Genomic DNA, 22,632 nt, shown 5'->3' with positions numbered 1-22,632 from the left:
GTCTTTTGAGATTCTGTGCAGTCTAATTCAAAAAACTAACAGAAGCTCATGCTTGAATTCCTAGTAGAGAAACAGAAATTTTTTCAACAAAATTCTTAAGGTAAATTTCCACTTTTTTCTGAAAATGACTTTTCATAGCAGTTCCCTGGGTTGCATGGGATTCACTGCATTAGAAAATGATGAGCATTGAAAATCTTGAAGCCCCTTGGGGTGGGGCTGAGCCTCTGTGCCATCCGAGACCTACACATGCTCTCATTCCTTCCTTTCTTTTGCCATCTCTGACTTCAGTCCATTTTTCCTTTCTCCTTTTTCCATTTCTCATGTTCAGATGAAGGAGAGCTTCTCAAATCCACAAGAAACCAGTAAATGGGCATATTTTTCTTTTGGATAAGGGTTAAGCTGAAGGTTAAACTTGAAACTTAATTTTAGTTGCAGCAAGTTTTCTTCCCCTCAAACTTTCTTTTCTATGTGAAATATTATCCAATTACATTCATTAGCTTACTACAGTCAGGAATTACAGCACCATTCCTAAATCAAGATCTTTTTAAAGTTCTGTCATTCAGCAAAATAAATATCTCTCTATTCCACCCCCCCTTCCAGCAATCCCCTTAAATGGATCAAAGATGTTGGGATGCAGTAGAAAAAGTTCGGATTCTGGAATCAGAGGACCGACTTCTCCTCTGACGCTATCTGAATGACTTTGGACAAGTCATGTCATTTCCCTCTATGTCAGTTTTCTGATCTGTAAAAAGGAGGAAATGGAAAAGGCTGACCTTGGACGGTCTCAAGGAAGACTAGAGGACAGGTGCCAGACATGAATGATCCAGAGACAACATCAAAAGTATGAATCCTCACATGCTTGGTACTTGTATTCATTTGTAGCCTAACAAGCTAATACAGCATATGGTTTCCATCTCTTACTAGAAGAAATTATGGAAAGTCACCTAAAGGAGCCAGCACCTCCTGGCACTATCCTTGTCAACCTTACTTACTCACCTGGTCCACCCAAGTGCATGTGTTTGTGTATAAGTCCTTGTGTAAAGACTCTGTATGTGTATAAAAGTCTAAATATAGTTATTGGGTTTTGTTTTTGTTTTTAATAATTCCATGTCTTCATATTATTTAGCAACAAATGTCAAGAAATACACTAGGAAATGCACAGTAAGTTCAGAGTAATTTATGAAACAGACATAACGTAATTTTCCTCAGTTCTCATGTTGATTCCTTTCAGCTTAGAATCCATGAGATGGGGAAAGAGGACAGATATAGGATAACAGATATAGTCTTACTTTTTAAAAGATGTTTAAAATGTAGTAATTTTCTTTGAACACTAGCCAAGTGTTCTTTCTCTTTGAATGTCTAGAGTAAGTTTTTTGGTTATTTGTGAGGAAACAATAGGATTTACATAACTTCCTTAAGGGAAATGGATGCCAATGTCTGTGTAGGAGAGAAAAAGCAAATTGTTCAGAAGTCCACATATATATGATCATTGACAGAATTAATCATGCTGAAATCCTTTCAAAAATCATCCCATGGACAGTCTTTGATTCCAGAAAGAAGCAAGAACCCCAAAAATCACAATCTCCAGGTCTTTCGCATGATAAGAATGAAGTAGGCATCACTGTCAATGGAAGCACTAACCCCAGCATAATAGTCCAGAAAGTCCTCTTGGGAAACCTGTATATGGAAGGGAAGAAAGAAGGGGTGGGGGAACACAGTCAGGGAATGATGCCACCAAAAAGCATTTGGGGTTAAAGACAGGTTGGCATTGCTACTGGGATCCTGGTCTGATCTGCCTAACCCAAAAGCAGAACCCAAATGATGCACATGAATGGAGCAACCAATAAATTAAAAAATCACCCCACTACTCATGGGGTACCTACAATTCTATATTAGAGTCATGTGGGTTAAGATAGATTTCTGGGAAATACTTGTTAAAGTGTACATGTAATGGGTTACATTCACACCTGCTAATATTTGAGCTTGAAGAGAGCAGAGCCTCTAGAGAATGAGGGTCTAGATAAATACACTGTGGGGAAGCAGCCAGATAGAACTGAACATTGATGTTGTCCATGTAGGGAACACTCACTGAGGCACTCAGTTGGGAACTCCCTGGCCAGCTAAGGGTTATGAGAGGAAAACAATAACTAGCAACATGAAGTGAGAAGAGGGGAAGGGACACCTAACGGATACGGTAGACTGCTAGAAAGCTAGTTGTTCTGATGTCATACTCTGACTGGCAAAGCCTCAAGAGCTTACTTGGGTACTGAGGAGGGGATGAGGAGGTGTTGTCTGTGGATTAACCTGTACCATCCAGAATAGGATATGAAGTTGAAGGAATGAAGGCTCTGTTCTGCTTCTCTTCCCACCTCAACCCCACCACCTTACCAATGTCAAAAAAGATTGTCACTAATTCTCAGAAGTCCTAAAAGCTCCATGCTCTGACTTCCTGGGAACTTTCTTGGCTTACTCAATGGAAGCCAAACAGCCTTACGGGGAAATGAATGTTACATCAAATTCTCCAAACTATTATTCTTAGTTCAGCTGTGAGGCAGGAGGAGTTATCAGATTTAAAAAGCATAATGAGAGAATTCATCATATAAGGGAATGAAATAACACCTAATAATTCAATTACCATTGAAACAACATGCTAATCCTGATCCAGAATTAGCAAAGCCATTATCAGGAAAAGAAATGACATTTTCAAGAGTGCTATTATACATTAGCAAAGAAGAGGAAACTTACCAGCACTAAGCTAAAAACTGAAACTACAAAAATAAAGAAACTGCTGCATCAGTAGAAATTGCCAGAGGTGCATCTACTCCCTGCTCATACAACTATGTGAGCATATTAGATGTTTCAAAGTCCTTCAACAGAAGAAACATGCCAGCGTCAGAGTGCTGCGGCAAAGCACAAATTAACAACGTGGACACAAAATGTCAGGTTGTATTATAAACGAAGCCCATTCATTCATTCAACATAACATTTACTGACTACCTTTTAAGTACAGAATGTCATACTCAGTTCTGACCTGTAGCAATAAATAAAACAATTTAGCTTCCAAGAATCAGATTAAAATGTAATTGGGAAATAATAAAACAAAACTAATGTTAATTTGTGGTTTGCTAAATCAGTATGAGGCAGCTACTGGGCACTGGGCTTGGAACCAGAGACACTCATCTACATGAATCCAAATCCAGCCAAATCAACTGCGTGGATCTGGGCAAGTCACTCAGCCCTGTTTGCCTTGGTTTCCACATCTGTAAAATGAACTAGAGAAGGAAACCATCTTTGCCAAGAAGACCCTAGATGGAGTCACAGGGAGTCAGACGCAACTGAAAAAAGACTAAACAACAGTAACAAGCCAAAATGTCTCCAACAGGGATCTGTTTCTATTTGAATTGGACTCTACGTCTCTGGGCAACTCTTGAAGACTTGAAAGTGACAACTTGCCTTTGGTGGAAAGAATTTCGACTCAGTGGTCAACGATTACCAATATTTGTGAAGTACTTAGTACAGGTACTATATAAATTCTTCTTCCCTTCCCTTCCCACCCCCCAACCTGTGAATGGTTACTATGCGCCTTAGGATTCTTCTGCCTCCTCAACTCTAAAGAGGCCACTCCCACTTCAGCTGTCAATTGGCACGGATATACCTCACCATCTCGTAGAATTGTACCATCTTTAAGATGTAGAACTTGGCATAGCGTATGATGACTGACTTTGATAGACTTGGCCCTTCTCAGCAATGCAAACCACTTCCAAAAGACTCATGATGGAAAATGCCATCCATACCCAGAGAAAGAACGATGCCGTCTGAATGCAGAGCAAAGTAGACTCTTTTCTTTTTGTTATTGTTTTGTTTTGTTTTTTGTCTTTCTCATGGTTCCTCCTATTCGTTCTAATTCTTCTATACAATATGACTAATGTGAAAATATGTTTAATAAGAATGTACATGTAGAGCCTGTATCAAATTAAGGAGGAGAGGGAAGGGTAGAAAATTGAAAACTTATGGAGCTAAATGTTGAAATCTAAAAATAAATAAATTAACTTATTGTTTTTTTAAAAAGATACAGAACTTAGAAATTCCAATCACTGTCAATCAACTCCTATCCTTCCAGGGATGAGGAACCTGCAGCCTTCTAGGTCCTTGGGTCCTAGGTCCTTTTGACTGATCACAGATCCAATTGCTATCCTTACATTTGTATTTATTATATTTGTAGATTATATTCTATTTAACTATGTATGAATATGGATCAGGCTAAATGTAAGAAGCTCCAAGATAATTTCAGCAAAATGCTGCTAAATGCTAACAAGGGTACTTTATGAGAACATTTAAAGGACATTTAATGGCAGACAAACATTTTACATGCACTTGCAAAACACTTTACATTATAATCTCATCTGGTTTTTCACAACTGTGAGTGAAGTTGGTGCTATTATCCCTATTTCATATTGAACCTCAGAGAGGTTAAGTCACATCTAGTAGTAGCTGAGGTGAGTATATGTTTGTATAGTGTGTTTCCATATGCATACACTCTGAAGTCTCTTTAGGGTAATCTTCCTCCTGGGATTCATCCCTGTCTTCCTCAGTCACTCTCCTTCTCTATCTGTGATTTCCCTTGTGCCCATTAGAATCCCCAGGCCACTACTAACCTTCTCTTTGTGCTTTATCTTTTCCCCCCATACTCTGTCCTCTGTTCATACTGACAAACCCAAAGAGAATACATACCTTACTACCCTCACCAAGAGTCTGGAGACTCCAGAATTATTCCACACATTTTTAGTAGGTAAAATCAGTCAGATTTCATGACTTTTTCAAGCAGCATTTTGCAACCCAGGAATAGGTGAAGAGAAATGGGATGGAGGGAGTTCTGAGAAATGGGAATCAATTAAGTGAGAATTGTATGGTGCTAGATATTTGTAGATTGTTGTCCTTGGTTCCCAGTTGGGTTAGGGGGGTGGGGAAACAGAGATTAGATGACTTCTTAGGCTCTGGGTTCATTCCAAATAACATGGAATTTGGTGTTAAAAGATTTGGATTCAAATTCTGAAGTCAGCATTTACTACCTGCGAAACCTTAAGCAAGTCACACAAACCCTCTGAGGTTTTCTTTCCTCATTTGGAAAATGAGGATGATCAGTCTAAATGGCATCGAAAGGCTCCAAATTTATGATTCTTTCAACTGTAACAACTCAACAGAGTTTTGACAAGGTTAAAATTGTTTTCCTAATGAAGTTGGAGGAGTAAAGCCATTCTGTTCAAAAACAGAAGCTTTCCAAGGATCATTTTTATAAAAAACATGAAGGCATAGGTTTATTTTTTCCTTTGAATCACAAAATTTTCTAAAATCCAAACTCATAACAATGGAATGACCAAACATGATTCCAGAGGACCAATGATGAAACATGCTTCCAACCCACCTCCTGACAGGTGATAGACTTCGGATGCAGAAGGATATATACGGCCAATATGGGAATTTGGTTTAAGTATGCATACTTGTTAAAAGAGGTTTGTTTTCCTTTTGTTTTCCAATGGGAACACAAAAGACGAAAAGGAGAAAATATGGATTTTGGTCATTAAAAATCATTTTTTAATTTGCTTCTACATTTGCCCAACTCTTAATAGAAATTATCTAGAAAGTCATATCAGATATGACTCATCATTCTGTCATCAGAGCTGAAAGGAATAACACTTTAACATTCAGATTTTAAGGAGGGAAGAAACAGCACGCAATGAATAAAGATCCAGCCTCGGAATGCGGAACACCCAGCTTCAAGTCTCCCACTCCAACACATAATGATCAATATAATAGATAAAAGGCTGGCCTCAGAGTCTGAAGGACCTAGGTTCATGTGCCACCTCTGGTTGTGTGACTCCAAGCAAGTCACTTAACTTCCCAGTGACACAGACAACTCTCCAACACTGTAAATTGTACAACAGTTGCAGTCCTGTGTTGGTAAGAAAGCTTCCTCAACCAGAGTGCCCTGTACAAATGAAGTGACAGCATTGGACTGGGGGGAAAAATAGGATGGCGAAGGCAATTCCCAAAGAAAGAGTTGTCTCAGAAAGGGTGTGTTAGAAAAGTATTAGTAGCATTTTGTGAAGGTGTGATTGTAACCCCATGCCAGAGTCAACCTGACACCATGATGAAGTAGGACAGCTAAGCTTGTTAATATCATGCAATTTTTAAAAACATTTCAATTGCTTACCTAGCTGATCAGTTTCTATAACACATACCCAACATGCCAGGTAAATTGCTTGACATTCTCTTGTTTTCCACTAGCCCCTCAAGGCTAAGACAAACAATGTGATTTTAAAAAAAAAAAAAAACTTGAATATTTAACAAATAGAAAATATTTAAGGAAAAGTGCTGGAGAGTCCTAAAAATGAGTGCTCATTTTTCTTCTTCCTTCTACCTACCTGTACCAGGTAAATGTTAAACAAAGAGAGAATTCTAGACCTTGCTGGGAGTTGCTTTTGTATTTCAAGGTGAAGCGCCACTATCACCATCACTAATAATTTTTGGTGTTGTTCTGTCATTTACAGTCATATCTGACTCTTCATGACCCCATTTGGGGTTTTATTGGCAAAGATACCAGAGTGGTTTACCATTTCCTTTTCCAGCTCATTTTACCAATGAGGAAACTGAGGCAAACAGAGTTACGTGACTTTTTCAGAGTCACACAGGTAGGAAGTGTCTGAGGGCAGATTTGAACTCAGAAAGATGACTCTTTCTGACTCCAGGCCTGGCACTGTAATCACTACACCACCTAGCCGCCCATAAATAATGATGGTAGTTTGCATTTCTGTGTCAGCCTTATAGTTTACAAAGCATGTTAAATACATGATGTCATTTCAAAGAAAGGATTCCTCTCAGGGAAATAAGAAATATAATTATTAACAGAGGCAAGGTAGACTACTCTGAATTTTTGACTCGTGGGGCCCAGAATTTAAGCAGTAGGAAAGGAGGTTATTGAATCTGATGAGATACACCTCCCAGCACCACAAACATTGGTTAACTGAGATCTGATAGCGACACCTCAAGCCCCTGTAAAACAGGAAACAAAACACAACTGGGGAAGACAAAGATCATATCCACCACCTAGTCCTGGTGATGAGTCACACTGGTTAAATAGATACAGGCAGAATAGAAGAGCAAGGCCCATCCAGCATCAGGAAACGGCATCTAGAACCCAGGGAACCAATGGATTCGATGCCAACTAGTGCTCACAGTCTGTAGGCTGCAGGTCAGAGAAGATGATAGGGTTTCTTTTCATCTTTTTTCTTTGCAGAAGTCAAGATATCTCACCTACCTATCAGTACACATGCAAATTTTAGTAACCAATAGAAAACTTGCATCTGTAATCATTCATTTCACCAAAGTGTTATTCACTCTCATAGATCTAGAGTAGGAAGGAACCTCAAGAGCCATCTCATTCAACAACTTCATTTTGTGAAGATACAGATGCTGGGAGAGATTGGATGATTTACCCTAAGTCATAAAGGTAGAATAAGCAACAGGGGCAGGATTGGAACTCCAGGTCCTTTGCTCCCCAGAGCCATACTGTCTTCATTGTACCTATTCCTTCCCCTAAAATCTGTCTGCTGGTATTTAAGACCATACAATCAATCAACAAACATTTATTGAATACTCACTGTATGTCAGGAATAGTGCTAAACATTAGGGACACAAAGAAACATTAAGAAAAAAAGAAGCTTGCATTCCAAAGAGATCCACTTGAATTATAGACTGTAATAACAAAAACAAAAACAAAAAATTTTCTGCGAAACTGAACTACATTATCCCCTTCTGTTGCAAAGGAAAAATATAACTTGTTAGAACAAACCAACTGAAGATTTACGGCAACTAAAACTAATCAATTTCTTCTAGAATTAGGATCCCTGGGAAGAATGGGAAATGTATCTATGGCAAACATTCCAACCTAAAAGTTCTTGTGGCTGGGTTTCTGCCTTTTGCCCTTTTCTCTTGCCATAACTAGGCACTGCTTGGTAACATGGCGATAAAAGTGGAAGTGAATGTGGTCACATTGGCCAGCCGTTAATCACTTGGAAGCAAGTAGTTGGAAAGAGAACCCAGGTTCCCCAGCTCATACGTTTAGAGTTTCCACGCTGTTTTCATCATGATGATGAAATAGATATCGGTGTCTATCGATGCGCTCACTCCCGCATAGTAGTTCATAAATTCCTCTGGTGTCACCTGCAGTGGGAAAGTTTAAAACAGAAAGGGCAATCTTCACATCTCATTGCTGTATTGCCTAGATAGAGAAGAAAAATTGGAATCCAAAAGGCTTTCAAGTTAAAGCAGCTAAGGAATGCACCTGAAATAAGAGAATCCAATAATGGACAGTAAAGACTTATGTGAGGAAAACACTTTCCCAAGGGAATGTGCCTTTTGAGGGAAAAATAAGGGGGAGAGGAGAGAAGGATACAAAGAATGAAGAAAGAAGGTTTGATAATTTCTAGACCAAATTAGATTTTTTTTAAAAGTGGCACACTAGCAACGTCATCTCGTTTTAAGACCAAGAGCATGCCTGTTGAAGATATGTGAGACTGATACTCAAAACACAACTAATTTGTTTTCTTAACTATGGTTAAGATTGTCATTCTGCGACATAACTGAAATTGAATAGGTCGTTGCCATGGTAGGCTAAGCACAGCAAAGCCATTTTCTGCCTTTGAACGACTTAAGTTTAGTTCTAAAAGCTGAGACAGAATTCCAGTTTAATGATCTTCTATTATCTGCTTTCATAAGAGGCAAATGCTTCATGATATGATGATCTGAAGAAGACAAAACTAGTTTCTGTTTTTGTCAGTTTTATATGTGCTTATGCTCAGTTTTATTAAGCCACTGAGCTTCTTCTTCAAAGTGTAGAGTTTAGGATACTTTGTTATTTTGAAAAACAGAGGAAAAAAATGTTATCTGTCTTATTTCATAAGCCTATTAGGCCAAATCAGTAGATATTACCAGTTTAATTATCTAAGTAGTTGATTTAGTTGGGAGGGAGCGGAAGTCATCAAATTCCAACCAGTTATCTAACTGATTTTCTTGACTTTTTGACTGACTTTACCCATGAATTCAACTCAAGGAGTACCACCATTTATTGGTGTACAAAGAGTGGCTATCTAACCAATTCATATTCATTTATGCTTTAAGGAATAAGCATGGCAGGGACACCTGAAATCCACAGAGGAATTTTTAAAATGCCCTTTGCAGCCCATAGCTGCAACCTACTTCATTTTTGTTATGTTTTAAATCTCTGTAGCTACTAAGAGTAATAATGATTTGAATTTCATCTTTGTGTCTTTCTAATGAAAGTGTTAATGAGGTCAAGGAGAGAAAGGAAAAGAGAGAACACCTAAAACAGGAAGAAGAAAACACAAAATTGAGTCTGAATAATCCACAGAGCAGACCTCCAAGTAATCCAACAGTAACTAGAGAAATAGAAAGAGAAAAAGTTGGTTAGATATCTCAGAATTCAACATTTGTCAGTAACTTTGTTACCTTCAATGGGTGTGGATAGGATCCAGTGAAATTTGAAATAGCTGTTATTGGAGCTTTTAGTTTCACTAATGGCTCATTTATATTATACCCAATATGCATACTCCTTAAAAGATCAACTTCCGCCTAGACCCCTGTCTGCCAATATTTGGTTTCTCCTGTGGTTTAATTATTGTACTCAGCACTCTTCTCACTTGGTTTTCCAGATATCTTTGTCCCCTACCATCTCTTCTTACAGATTTTCCAGTTTTTACTTTTTAATCCCCTGTCTAGCCCTTCATCTACCTTTGGGCCACTGTTTCTTAAATTTCAGAATCGTTTGGTGGCTATTCCATAAAGGCATGCCTCACTCGGAGAGAACTCAATGTAAAAACCAAGAAAATCTGAAGCTGATAACTCAAGCACAAAGGGCTTCAGTGGAAGATTCCTTCATATGTTGAATTTCCCTAGTACCATTAAAACATGGTATAATTCAAAAAAGTGTAGTTTACATGAAACTTTTCAGGAATATTTCTAAAATTTAAAGAAAGGCTTACTTTAAACCCAGTAATCTTGGGTATTAAAATGTTTACTGCTGGTACCTTCAGCCACCACAAAAGTAAAGAGTTCTTTGATGAGGATAATGTGTCATCCTGTATTTTTACCACTATAGTTCCAAAGTTGAACTGAATTGTCAACAGGAAAATTGATATTATTGGTTGAACCTATGAGTAAAATAGTTCCTGGTTAAATAAGTTTAAGGTCAGGAAGGACCTTAGAGATCTAGTCAATGCCCCTTATTTTAAAGATGAGGAAACTGAGGTTAGCTATTTTTAACTGACTTATCTGAAGTCATACAGCTAGTGACAGAGTGAGGACTAGAATTCAGGTCTCCTGACTCCAAGTCTAGAGTATTTTCTACCATTCTGAAGTAGTTTTCTGAACTAAAAGGAAAATTGCTTATTTAAAAGGTTCTATTGTCTCTTTTTAACAAAATGCTGGAAGATGCCCATCTAGTAATAAAGGCTCACCACAGATTTCTGGAAAACTCCCTCAGAAGATAATATATTTTTCCTTTTCCCACCTCCATTTTTCCTTTCTGTCAAACTATTCTTTAAGTACATACCCCTCCCCCAGTAAAAGAGAGGTTGATATTATATTTTTACCAGTTCTAGGACTCTCAGGGACTTAGTTTTCTCATCTACAAAAGGAGGGGATTGGAACAGACAGATGACCTTTGAAGTCCCTTCCAGGTAGGTCCCTAAGGTTCCTAACACTCTCCTAGGAAGAAACCTCCCAGTTGCTGCTGTTATCAGTAAAAAAACCACAACAACAACAAAATAACAGCAGAAGGTGGTTTGGGGAATCATGTCCAAGATATACCCCATCTTCTCCCACCCCGCCGCCCCAGGAAATCAAGTCTTTAGGGTGTCTATTATAAGCAGGCATTGGGAACAGAAATTAATTCCAAATTTGAGTTAAGGACCATTCTGGGAGACGCTGTTTTCACCTCTCTAGTATGCAGTCAAAAGCTCAAATGGGTAATGGTGACACAAGAAATGAAGATTTTGAAATGTCTTCAAAATCCTGCCCAGAAAGACTGGATCATGTTGAGCTTAAAACATAGGATAGAGTGTCTTCGAGGTTCAGTACATTTCTAACTCTTGAGAAACTGATCATTCATGAATGGTATTGATGGTAACTCTTTGTTAACCAGAATAATTTATAATTAAACAGAGCAGCCCACTCCCCCACCATGTATGGAGATCAGATAACTGAGAGTTTTCCTTCTGTGGCTACAGTGACAACGTATCTGGCTGCTTTAGCTATTTTTAGTACTTCAGTATTTGTCAACATTTTAAAACTTTGGTAAAGAACTTCCTTGCTTTCTTTCTCTGCATTTGCAGCCAGATAGGATGGAAAATTTGTTTAGTTCTGAACTCACCAATCCCTTTTCACAATGAATAGCTAAAATTGAATTAGCCAAGCTCCATTTACTTTACATCCCTTCACTTACCAATCCATCCTTGTCATAGGGTGAATCAAAGTTATCCAGAAACTTTCTGAAAACCTGCTCTTCCGTCCATTCTCCATTCTGGTACTTTGGATGGTGTTTTACATTGTACACCCCACGTAAATCCTCAATAGTTATCACACCATCACCTGTCTTGTCTAACTTCCGGAAGGCCTGCATGATGACCTCCTTCCTGGCTCTGGACATTGGGGGCTAGAGAAAGAGAAAAAAAAAGGCAAACCTAATAGGAAAGCACTGCTCTACTTAGTGTGATGAGCTTCTTTAACTGTCATTTGCTGCATATCTATAAATGGTCCAAATGGTTTTAGAAATTTTCAGGCAGGGAATTCTCCTTTCTTCTCCCCTGAACCACATTGTGGTTATCTGTCTCCCATTTGGGAGAATGTAGCAATACCTACCATCCCCAAGAGGAAACCAAACCATGTAGAAATTAGGTCCTTGATGACCCTAGAATCCCAGGCTTAGAGTTGGAAGGGACATTATAGGTCACCTAGTCCAGTCACCTTCATTGTGCACCAACAGGTACCAAAGACAAAAACCAAACTATAGAGCAAACAATTGGAAAACCAAGCACAGACGTAGTGTCCCAAAACTTACCCTTAATGTAAGAAGAAATTCATTAAAATCTATTTTCCCATTTCCATCTTTATCAAATTGACTGAAGAGTTCTTGTGCTTCCTCTTTTTCCATCACCACAGCATAATCATTTAACCCTTTCACGAACTCTTTGAAGTCGATGGTTCTACTGTTATCATCATCCATAATCCGAAATACTCTGAAGAAAACACACACATATGAATGCATACACATTGCCACTAAGAGCAAAATAGGTGTGGGAGTACAAAAAAAAAGGTGAACCAATATCAAGGTTTTTCATCATAAAAACATAGACACTTCAGAAAGGAGATAAGGTATGCATGTAAAGTGCTTTGCAAAACGCCAAGTACTATATAACTGTGGCCCACTAGTATCATTCCTCTTTGCTGTCCTCTCTGACTGAACTGAGACAATCTGTTCTAAACTTTTTCAAACAGGGAAATGGAACTTAAAATAAAACATGAATAGGACATGCTACAAGTTCTCTCCCCGGGATGAGCCAGAAGCTAAAAGACATTGTGATTATATGCCATTTGGGAGAATGCAATGATACCTACCATTCACAGGCAGGAAACCAAACCATGCAGAAATTAGGTCCTTGAGGATTGTGGAGTCTCAGGTTTAGAGCTGGAAGGGACATTAGAGGTTACCTAACCCAGCCCTCTCACTTACAAAGGAGGGAACTAAAGTGAAGAGACGTTAAGGAATTTACCTAAGGTTACAAGAGCTGATAAGAGGGAGAGCCAGGAGACAAATCCCCATCTTCTGACCCCCAGCAAGCTCTCCAACTCCCCACAATGCCTCCCCTGCTAATGTTCATTTTTTTCTTATCAGAACACAGAGAAGCAACATGAGGAAATTTTCCCATTTAGAGAGGGCAAGTCCATTCCCAGGTGACGAGTCCCATCAACTAGTTTGAAATGAAGACCAAACCACCAAAATGGGCCACAGAATCAAGTCCTGACTGTTAGTATAAGCCTGAAAGAGTTTGGCAGCCTTCTGAGTTATTGTGACCAAACTATCCTGTCCAGGAAAACTGAGGAATGAGAAAACTTAAGAGGATGTGGTAACTGTCTTCAAGTATTTAAAGAGCTGTTATACAAAATAAGAGGTGACTTTTAGTAGTCAATCAATCAAGGAGTGCATTTATTAAATTCCTAGTATGTCTCTAGAGTTGTGTCAGGTACTGGAGACAAAAAGGCTAAACTACCTCTCTTCCCTCCGGGAGCTTATATTATGTAGAGCAAAGAACATATACACAGATACAGAAATATAAGAAGTAAATACAAATTAATTTCAGGAGAAAGGTGCTTGTATCTGACAGAGGGGCAGGATTCATGACAGTAGGAAGTGGAAAATTAGTTGAACTTTGGAAGAAGCCAAAGATTCTAAGAGACAGGGTTAAGGAGAGAGGGAGTACATTCCATGTGTGTATGGAGAACAGCCTGTGCAAAGGCATGGAGATGGGAGATGCCATGTGTGAGGTACTGTTGACCAGCTTGGTTGAATTTGTCCTACTTATCCTCAAAGCACAGCTGTAGAAACAATGAGTAGGAACTTCAGTGAGTCTGATTTAAACTCGATGCATGAACATTTTGCCAAATAATTAAATATGTCAAAAAGTGGAATGAGTTTGCCCCAGGATGTAGTGATGGGTTCCTCATCCCACTTTTACTTAAGGCCTTCAAATGAAGCCTGACTGACCACTTATCATTGATTTTTAGACTTCTATTCTGGAACAAGGTCAGCAAGAACTTCTCCTGCATCCTTTCCAGTTCTGTGATACTGTGACTCCTTTACAATGCAGAGAGTGTTGAGAGAAGCCTTGTCCTAGGTAGGGTCAGCTGATAGTGCAGTGAATTGAGCACCCGACCTGGACTCAGGAAAGCCTGAGTTCATATCCAACTAAAGACACTTATTAGCTATGTGACCCTTTTTGCTTATTGTTAATGTAATTTTGCTTCTTAATGGGGAGATCTTCCCCACCCATTAATAGATCTGCCACTAAGAAGTCCTCTGGCTTTGAAAAACCAAATACTCGTGCTTTTCTCTCTGGTAACTATGTATGTATAGTCAAACAATTAGATCTGTCTGTTGATCTGTGAGGAATGCATTGCTTACATCAGACAAGGTGCTGACTTTTTCCCCTGAACTAAGTGAATGATACATGTACTTGATTAAAGTGACTGATGACCCCCCCAAAAGTTGTCTTGCCTTCTAGTAAAGCAGATTAAAGAACCTGTACCACAGACCCTCCTGGATGCGTCAGGGTCTTTGCTTTTACAGACCCTTTGTCTCAGTTTCTTCATCTGTAAAATGAGCTGGAGAAGGAAATGGCAAACCTCTACAGTATCTTTGCCAAAAAAAAAAAAACCAACCCAAATAAGGTCATGAAGAGTCAGATACAACTCAACAACCACAAAAAACTTCTGACTAATACCACATTCACAATCTGCATTGGGAAGAGCTAAGTTTTATTCTTGCTCAATCTTAGGTTGAAAGTGTTACTAAAGATTAATAAGTGCTTGCTGAATTAAGGGGAATTCATTACTTCTTGATAAATCCTGTCTGTGGCTGACTCTTACCTACCTATATCAATCAGGTTTGAAGAAGAGGAAATGGCAAATTCACAATTTTCTGTCCCCAAAAGAATGTTCATTCTTCCTTCCTATAATGCAGAGATGCCCCCAGTGTGAAAATCCATTCCCCAAGTAAGATCTGCAACTCCTTGGGCAAACTAACCTTAGAGAGCTGCTTGGGGTACTGAAAATCAAGAGATTTATGGAGGACCTCAAAGCAGTTGTGCCTCAGAAGCAGGACTTGAAGACAGGTCTTCCCAATTCCAAGGCTGGTCCTCAAGGCACTCTGCCATGTGACCCCTCAGGTAAAGGTTCCTGAGAGATGCCAGTTTTTTTCTCTGTTGCTACAAGTAACAATGCCAGGTCTTTGCATCTTTTGCATTTCATAAAATTATAGGATGTATAGCTGTAAAGGCCCCTAAAAGGCCACCTTCATAGAAAATGTAAAAGGATTTAGATAGAGCAACCAACAGAGAATGAATCTACCAGATTCCTTCAAAAACAGAGAATTAAGGTAGACCGGGTCAAATTAGTAAGTATTTATTAAGAAAGTACTGTGGGGGAAGCTAAGTGGCACAGCAGATAAAGCACTGGCTCTGGAATCAGGAGGACCTGAGTTCAAATCCTTGACACTTGACACTTAAGAGCTGTGTGATCCTAGGCAAGTCACTAAACTTCAATTGCCTCCAAAAAAAAAGAAGTAAGAAAAGGAACTTATGTATAAGATGTCATACATGTGGTCAGGAAGGAGGGTTCAAATCCTCCCTCTGGAATTTATTAGCTGTGTGACCCTGGGCAAGTCTTAATGTCTTTGGGCTTTCATTTCTTCATCTATAAAACAGCACCTATTTCACAGCATGTGGGGAAGGCTCACATGAGATAGCTTGTAAAATGCTTTACAAACCACAAAACACCTTATAAAAGTGAGGTTATTTGTCACTGAAGTGGGCAAGAAAAGGAGATGAAAGGTATAGTTCCTGTACTCGTGGTGCAAACAAGCTTCATTCTGCCTCTCTATCAGAGATACCACCACCACAGGACAGACAACCTGGGGAGAGGGATCCTTGCCCAGTTCTAAGAAACAATTGACTAGAGTGAATAGTGAGCAAGAATGAGCTAGATTTCTACCAGGGATGATGGATGCGGCCAGACAAAATAATGACAGTGATTGTGGTGCCCCCGTATTATCTGCAGATCCACAAGGAACTGTTGTCGCTGCCAATTTACTACGTGAGCCTTGAACCCCAGGTCCCCAACCCTACGTAAAAACTGGAGAACAAACATCTTTCTGCAAAAACCTATTGGTTATTCTCCCTGGTCCCTTGTGCCTCCTCATATTCACATTCAAATCTTTCTCTTGGTTTCTGCTGTGCTCTGAACTCAGGGACGCTCCGCAGACACAGCAGACTGACCAATGTATGGCCAAGGCACCAAATCCTTCTAAAGCAAGCACAGGTCTCTCCAAAGCATAGCAGCTGCCAGGCCCAGCAGGTAATGCCTCAGTGTTCTGAGAAGTTTCTCAGGTTCCTGAGAGTGCCTTTTCTTGGTGTCAGAGTCATGTAGTTGCCAAGGGAACAAAAAACATCTCCTCTCGCCCTATGTGTTGATAGAACATAAGCTGCTTTAGAGAAAGGATTGCCTGCAGTTTGTTTTTTCTTTGTCTTTGTCATTTGTTTTCTCAGCATCTGGCATAAGACTAGGCATGCAATAGATAGATGCTTAATAAATTCATGCTTCCTGTTGATTAATTGAATCCAAGGTTGAATCAAAAATATCTGAGCAATTTGAAGGGGCTACAAGATGATTGAATTATGCACAAATGGAGGGGGAAAGCGACCATTGTCCCTTCAAAAATCCACTATATTTCAGAGTCAGAGAGGAATCAAAGAAAGATAAACTCAGAGCATAGGTAGAACTTAGAGTTTTTGTGTTTGGGAGGTTTTTTGTTTGTTCTTATTGCTTGATTTAAGAGAGTAGAGGAAAGGGAGAGATGGAAAGAATAAAACTGTCTCAGGGAGGCTGGGATATTCATGCAGTCCTTTTCATGTACGGCAAAGAGTCTCCTTCGGACATGGCCACTAAGAATCAAAAAACTGGAAATGTCTTCTGAAATAGTCCAGTCCAACACTCTTATTTTATTGATAATAAAAGGCAAAAATTACGAGTAACAACTCAGATTTAATTAGTTTTTAAGGTTTCATAAAATCATAGATTTAGAGGTCATCCAGTCAAATCACCTCATTTTACAGCTGAGGAAACCAAGATCCAGTGCGAGTCAGCGACTTACCCAAGGTCACACACACACGTAGGAAGCAGCAGAGCTAGGTTTTTTTAATTCAAGTCTTCTGGCTCTAAAGCCAGTCCTCTTGCCATTACTCTACACTGACTACAATCAGTAAGTACTTTTTTCCCAGCTGTCTGAGGTAGAAAACAAGGCCCTTGAGGGCAAGGATTTTCTAGGCTTTCCCTTCTCCTTTCCAGCATCTAATACAACATCAGAATATTGCCATAAGTATCATACTTGTATCCTAGCTATTCATGTCCTTATGACATTGTTATATCCTTCAAGAATAGGATCTGGATCAGCTTTCCTTGTATCTCCAGCACCTAGAATGATGCCCTGCACACAGCAAGCACTTTCATAGTGCTCGAGTTGAGGTGTGTTGGATTGAGACTGGGTAGCAAAAGTGTAATTACTCCCATTTTGCAGGTGAAAAAACTAAGACTGGAAGAGATGAAGTGATTTTCCCAAGGTCATACTGCTTCTTACTGTAGAAATCAAAATGACTGATGCAACATCATGTCGTTGAACTATTGGCAAAGCCAGGATTGGCCCCCAACACTAGTCTAGTGCTCTGGCCAACACGCTGCGATGTCATTGGATCTTTCCTTCTTACCTGCCAAGGCCTTTGATGCCCGCCGACCCCCTGGCTAAGCACTGGAGCCGAAGTCTTTCAATGGGGTCTGTGGCTGTAGCAAGTCTTCTATTGGCCTGGATTGCCATCTCCCGATCATGCCGTGCAGTCCCAGCCATCAGAAGGAGGATTTTCACAAGTCACTGAATCTTTCCTGAGGAGTTCTGCCTTGAGGGACCAGGCTGAGACTAGAACCTTGGTCACAGCACTGTACACATTAGAAGAAATCAGTTATGCAGTTTGTCCTCTATCTGCACAGAATTTGCATCAGGCTAACCCGAAGAGTAACTCTTATTCATTGATAGCTTTGTCATACCTTCACAAGAATTGACTTAGTTTCCAGAATTTCCCACATTCAATTTCATCCAGTTCAATTAATATTTATGGAGTATAGACAATATGTCTGGAATACGTATCATTTATTTATCCATTCTCATGTTTCAGAGATGAACAAACTCAGTAGTTCTAAAATATTCAGCCAATTTCCCCTAGGTTTTATTGGGTCATATATCTCAAAAACTGTAATTTTCTTATTCTAGGAAAAAAACTCTCTATGATGCTTCTGTACCTACCACTTGCCTCCCTGAATGGCCTTATTCTTGCTCTTCAGAGACCTGAGCCTTTACTTTTGCACTCTTCTGCAGGCCGGCTGATAAACAGGACTCATAGACACTAGCTCTCTGTGGATTTTATCTTTGCTTAAATTAGCAATTTGCTCTTAACTGAACCCGGAGCCTATAGGTTTTCCTTTATTGATTGGTTTGTATTTATCAAGTCCTAATGAAAACCAGAGAGGCAGATTAGGTAGAAGATAGAGAGCCTACTTGCTCTGAGACAGAAAGAGTGGGTTTGAGTTCCATCAATGACACAAATTGGCTGTGTGAACTGGCATGTCACTTAACTTCTCAGTGCCCCGAGGCAACTCTCTCAGCCTATAAACTGCAAATCAGTTGCTGACCTTCACTGGTAGAGAAAGTTTCCTTACAAGGACCTCCCCCTACTCATTAAATCACAAGTCAGGCAAAAGCAAAGTAACAACTAGAAAACTTAGAATGAGACAACCAGACTGCATGAAAAAACATGTGAAGACTTAGATGAACAGATGCAAAATGAAGTCACTGAGTCAAGAAAACAGTAGACACTGTTATTATGGAAATGGAAAGACCACAAGTGCAAAATAATCAAAATTAAATATTTCAGAAAAGTAAAGAACTTGGTCCGTAGGAAGGGATGTGAGAGGACATCTCCCTTTACTACTTAGCAGAGGTGAAGGACTACAGATTTTGAATATCACATAAAATGCCTGATTTTTTTCAATATGTTGATCAGAGTTCCCTTACCCATAAAAAAATTCTTTATTAAAAGGCATGGCTCTTCAGTAGGGGAAGGATGATACAAGGGGAAATCTAATCAATAGAACCTATTATTTTTTAAAAGAGAAACAAAATGTCCAGGACTAGGCAGATTGAGAGAAATTATTATTTCTCTCTTGTATTCGTAACTAATTATTGATTTAGGACCAAGGTTTTTTCCCCTTTTATATTTCCTCATCCAGAAATCACCCAGTGTGGAAAATCTTTCTCAAAGACTTACCCAGATTAAAGATTAAATCAAAGACAGTAAAAGAAATTCTAAGTTTAGGCTAAAAGGAGGATTCCTGCTCATTACACTTACTAAGACAGGTCTGGGAAAATGTGGATTCTCCCTTTTGTTAGACAGGTGATATGGAAATTGATGTCTCTTGGATGAAGACTTAGGTGATCCACGTCACTGTACAAGACACTTATTGGAATATAACCCACCTCTTATTGTAATATTCATTCTCTCATTAATTGTTAACCAGTCCGAGTTCATTGCCACCCTCAGAAACACCTACTCTTCCAAGCTTGTATAAATTGTGAGCCTACACCATGAGGAGTCCTCAGCATTCAGGAGAACCATTGAGCTATTTTATTAATAAATATGCTAGGCTTATTGATAAAATGGTTAAATTGCCCAAAAACGATATCTCTTAGACTTTTTAAATGTCACAAGGTGGTGACGCTGCCATACTGTGCTCCAGTCAGATATCTAGAGTATGGTGTTCAGCTCAGGCTTCTCATTTAAGGAAGGGCAGTCATGAGCTGGAAAGTGTCCCAAGAACAATCACCAGGATGGTGAAGGGTGGCAAGTTCATGCCATGTAATAATCAGATAAAGGAAATGGGGATGTTTAGCCTTATGAAGAGAATATTTAATGGATTGTTGTCCTCAATTCTGTTGGGTAGAAGAGGTGATAGACTAGTCCATCTTGGTCCCTGAGGACCAGGCCAGTCTAGCAATTGTGAATAGACATTGCAGAAGCAAATTTAAGCTTACTATAGTCTTACATCCAAGCAATGAGAAGTATCCAGAAGTACAATGGGCTGCGTAGAAGGGTAGTGGACAGATTCTCCTTCACTGAAGGTCTTCAAGAAAAGGCCTGTCCTTTGGTATAACCCCAGCCCTGAAACCTAAGTGACCAGAGAGCCTGAAGAGACTTGACTCCTTGAAGAAAACTCCAAGACTCGAAGAAGACTTGAAGAAGACAGAAGAGCTCTCCTCTCTCCCATCCCAGCCTTCAGCTTTACCAGTGAGGAGAGAGTCCCATACCAAGAGGTTTGGGGACTAGGGTTACAATTTGGAAAACTGTTTTTTCTGAACAGAGATGGAAATACAGGTGTGAGATGGGAAGAATGTGCCCAGGCTTTCTTGGCTAATGTGAAATGGTCTTAAAAGTCTAAAACAGAGGTGTTAAACACAAGATTAAAATGTAATTGGGAAATATTTTACAAAATGAATTAAAATACAATAGAGTATAGGTAATGTCAGTTTGTGGTTTTCTAAGTCAAAATGAAATGCTGGGAGTCTTGGTTTAATAGTCTTATTTCTATATGAGTTTGATACCACCATTCTGAAGGAAAGAGTGATTTTGACAAAAAAATATATATACTGAAGGCTCCATTTCATTGCTTTCTGAAACTAGAACTATTGAAATGTCATAAACTATTGAATCTATTGAAAACCCTCCCTACAATCAAAACCTCAACAAGTTCCTCCTTCTTTTGCTTCTTATAGGACTCTAAACAGGCTTCCCAATTTCCCTTCTAGATGGGCTCCGGTCTCTCTGCCTGGCCTCATACCCATCTATTCCTATACTCATTTGGTCAACATCTCCAGTCTGAACTTTGTCTCTACAGAATCACTGATTTACTTATGGAAATAATTTGCTTAACTGGTACAGCCTCCATTTAAAATTTTCCTTTCTATTTCCTTATTTAGCTCTATTCTCTTTCTTTGATCAATAATTTACTTTCTTTTCTTTTCCTTTAAAGCAGTGGTTGGAGCCAGGAATTCCAAGTCATTCAAATACATCTGTTGCTTCAGTGTTCACAACTTTAAAATGAAATAATAACAGTAGCTGTCACCTATCTGTCCAAAGACTTCAAATTCCATCTCCTATTCCTTTGCACAGGTTATTCCCCATGCCAACAATGCCCTCCCCCTTCACTCTCACCTTCTAGAGTCTCTAGCTTCCTTCAAAGCTCAGCTCCAGCCATAGCTCAGACATGAGGCTGTTCCTGATCTTGCCCTTCACCTCATGTCTCTCACATAAAATTACCTTATATGTCTCTTGTATCTATCTTGTATATACATCTATGTGCACAAATTGTTTCCCCCACTAAGCTCTTTGAGGATAAAGATTAGATTTTTTTTCTCTTCATTATCTGTGTCAGCCCTGCATGGTACCTAGTATATCAAATGCACTTTGAAAAGACTCAAAGGTAACAAGATAACATAGACAGTACTGTTATGATAATATAGTATACTGCTGCCAGATCTGCATGCTTAGCCTTCCCTAGCCACACATTTTGCTTTTTTGGACTTCAGTTTAAAAAAAAAAAGCCAACTTTGTGAACACAAGTTGGGGGAAAGGTAGTTGGATGACAATTCATCAAAAAAAGATCTGGGAATATTAGTGGACTGCAGGTTTGCTATGGATTCACAATGTGATGGAGCAGCTGCAAAAACTAATTCAATCTTAAGCAGAACAAGGGAGGTGATAATGTTATTTTACTAGTGCATGCTATGACCTCACTCAGAGTGCTGTGTTTCCTTGTAGACACCACCTTTTAGGAAGGATATTGGGGAAAGAGTGTGTCCACAGAAGGCAGCTGCAACAGGAGGGGGTAGAAGATCATGCCAAAAAAAAAAAAGACCACTTGAAGGAACTGGGGGAGAGGAAAGGGGGCACAGGGTGGTATCCTGAAGAAGCTATTTGCCCTCATTACCTTCGCTTCCTCTCCTCCCACTGATTTCTCAACTCTTGCAGTCTGGCTTCTAACCTCCATTCTACTGAAGCCGCTGTCTCTGAGGTTACCCAGGAGGTCTTGATGGCCCTCACCAATGGCCCATTCTCAGCCCCCTTCCTTCTTGAGTTTTGCCATGAAGGACCACCTTCCCTTTCTACTCTATCCTCTCTCTTCCTCCCTCCTGCTTCTCCTCTTACCTGCTTGATGATTCCTCAGGTCCCTTTAACAGAATATCATTACAGTCTTGCCTCCTAACTAGGAAGAAGCTAGCCCCACAGCTTTGTCCAAAACCCCCTTTCTCTCTCCATATATTCTCTCAGAGATCTTATCACTTCCCATCAGATCCATCATTATCTCTATATAGATGATTCCTAAATCCATATACCCAGTTAGGGGTCAGTTCTGTATCACCAAGTGGCTTTTGGACCCATCCAACTGAATATCCCATAGATATCCCAAACTCAGGATGTCCAAACCATCACTAATTATCATCCCTCTTTTTCGAACCTTCTCCTCCTCCTATTTTCCCTGTTTCTGTTGATGGCATCCTTCTGGTTGCCCAGGTTTCACAGCAGGTTTCTAGCCTCAGTCATCTTCCGTTCTGTTGTAAGGCCTCTTAAACTGTGCCTATCATGAATTATTCAATAGTGTCTGACTTATGGTTTCTCTGACTCC

The 22,632-nt window shown here is 39.5% G+C and overlaps 1 protein-coding gene across 2 annotated transcripts in view; it reads right to left on the bottom strand.

Annotated features, from left to right (window-relative positions):
• Nucleotides 1–1,162: 1,162 nt before the first annotated feature.
• CAPSL (calcyphosine like) overlaps nucleotides 1,163–22,632 on the bottom strand; it is a 45,049-nt gene continuing 23,579 nt past the window's right edge. For both annotated transcript variants that reach the window (XM_072605821.1, XM_072605820.1), the window contains exons 2-6: nucleotides 17,610–17,835; nucleotides 12,134–12,311; nucleotides 11,519–11,728; nucleotides 8,117–8,220; nucleotides 1,163–1,677 (exon numbers count right to left, since the gene is read on the bottom strand). In XM_072605821.1, coding sequence (XP_072461922.1) covers nucleotides 8,119–8,220; nucleotides 11,519–11,728; nucleotides 12,134–12,311; nucleotides 17,610–17,746 — 627 coding nt within the window. In that variant the 5' untranslated portion in view covers nucleotides 17,747–17,835 and the 3' untranslated portion in view covers nucleotides 1,163–1,677; nucleotides 8,117–8,118. The remainder of the gene's footprint in view (nucleotides 1,678–8,116; nucleotides 8,221–11,518; nucleotides 11,729–12,133; nucleotides 12,312–17,609; nucleotides 17,836–22,632) is intronic.

The sequence above is a fragment of the Notamacropus eugenii genome, chromosome 4, assembly GCF_028372415.1.
Source record: "Notamacropus eugenii isolate mMacEug1 chromosome 4, mMacEug1.pri_v2, whole genome shotgun sequence".
In the NCBI taxonomy this organism is placed as follows: Eukaryota; Metazoa; Chordata; class Mammalia; order Diprotodontia; family Macropodidae; genus Notamacropus; species Notamacropus eugenii.
This window is presented reverse-complemented; position numbering and strand designations above follow the sequence as displayed.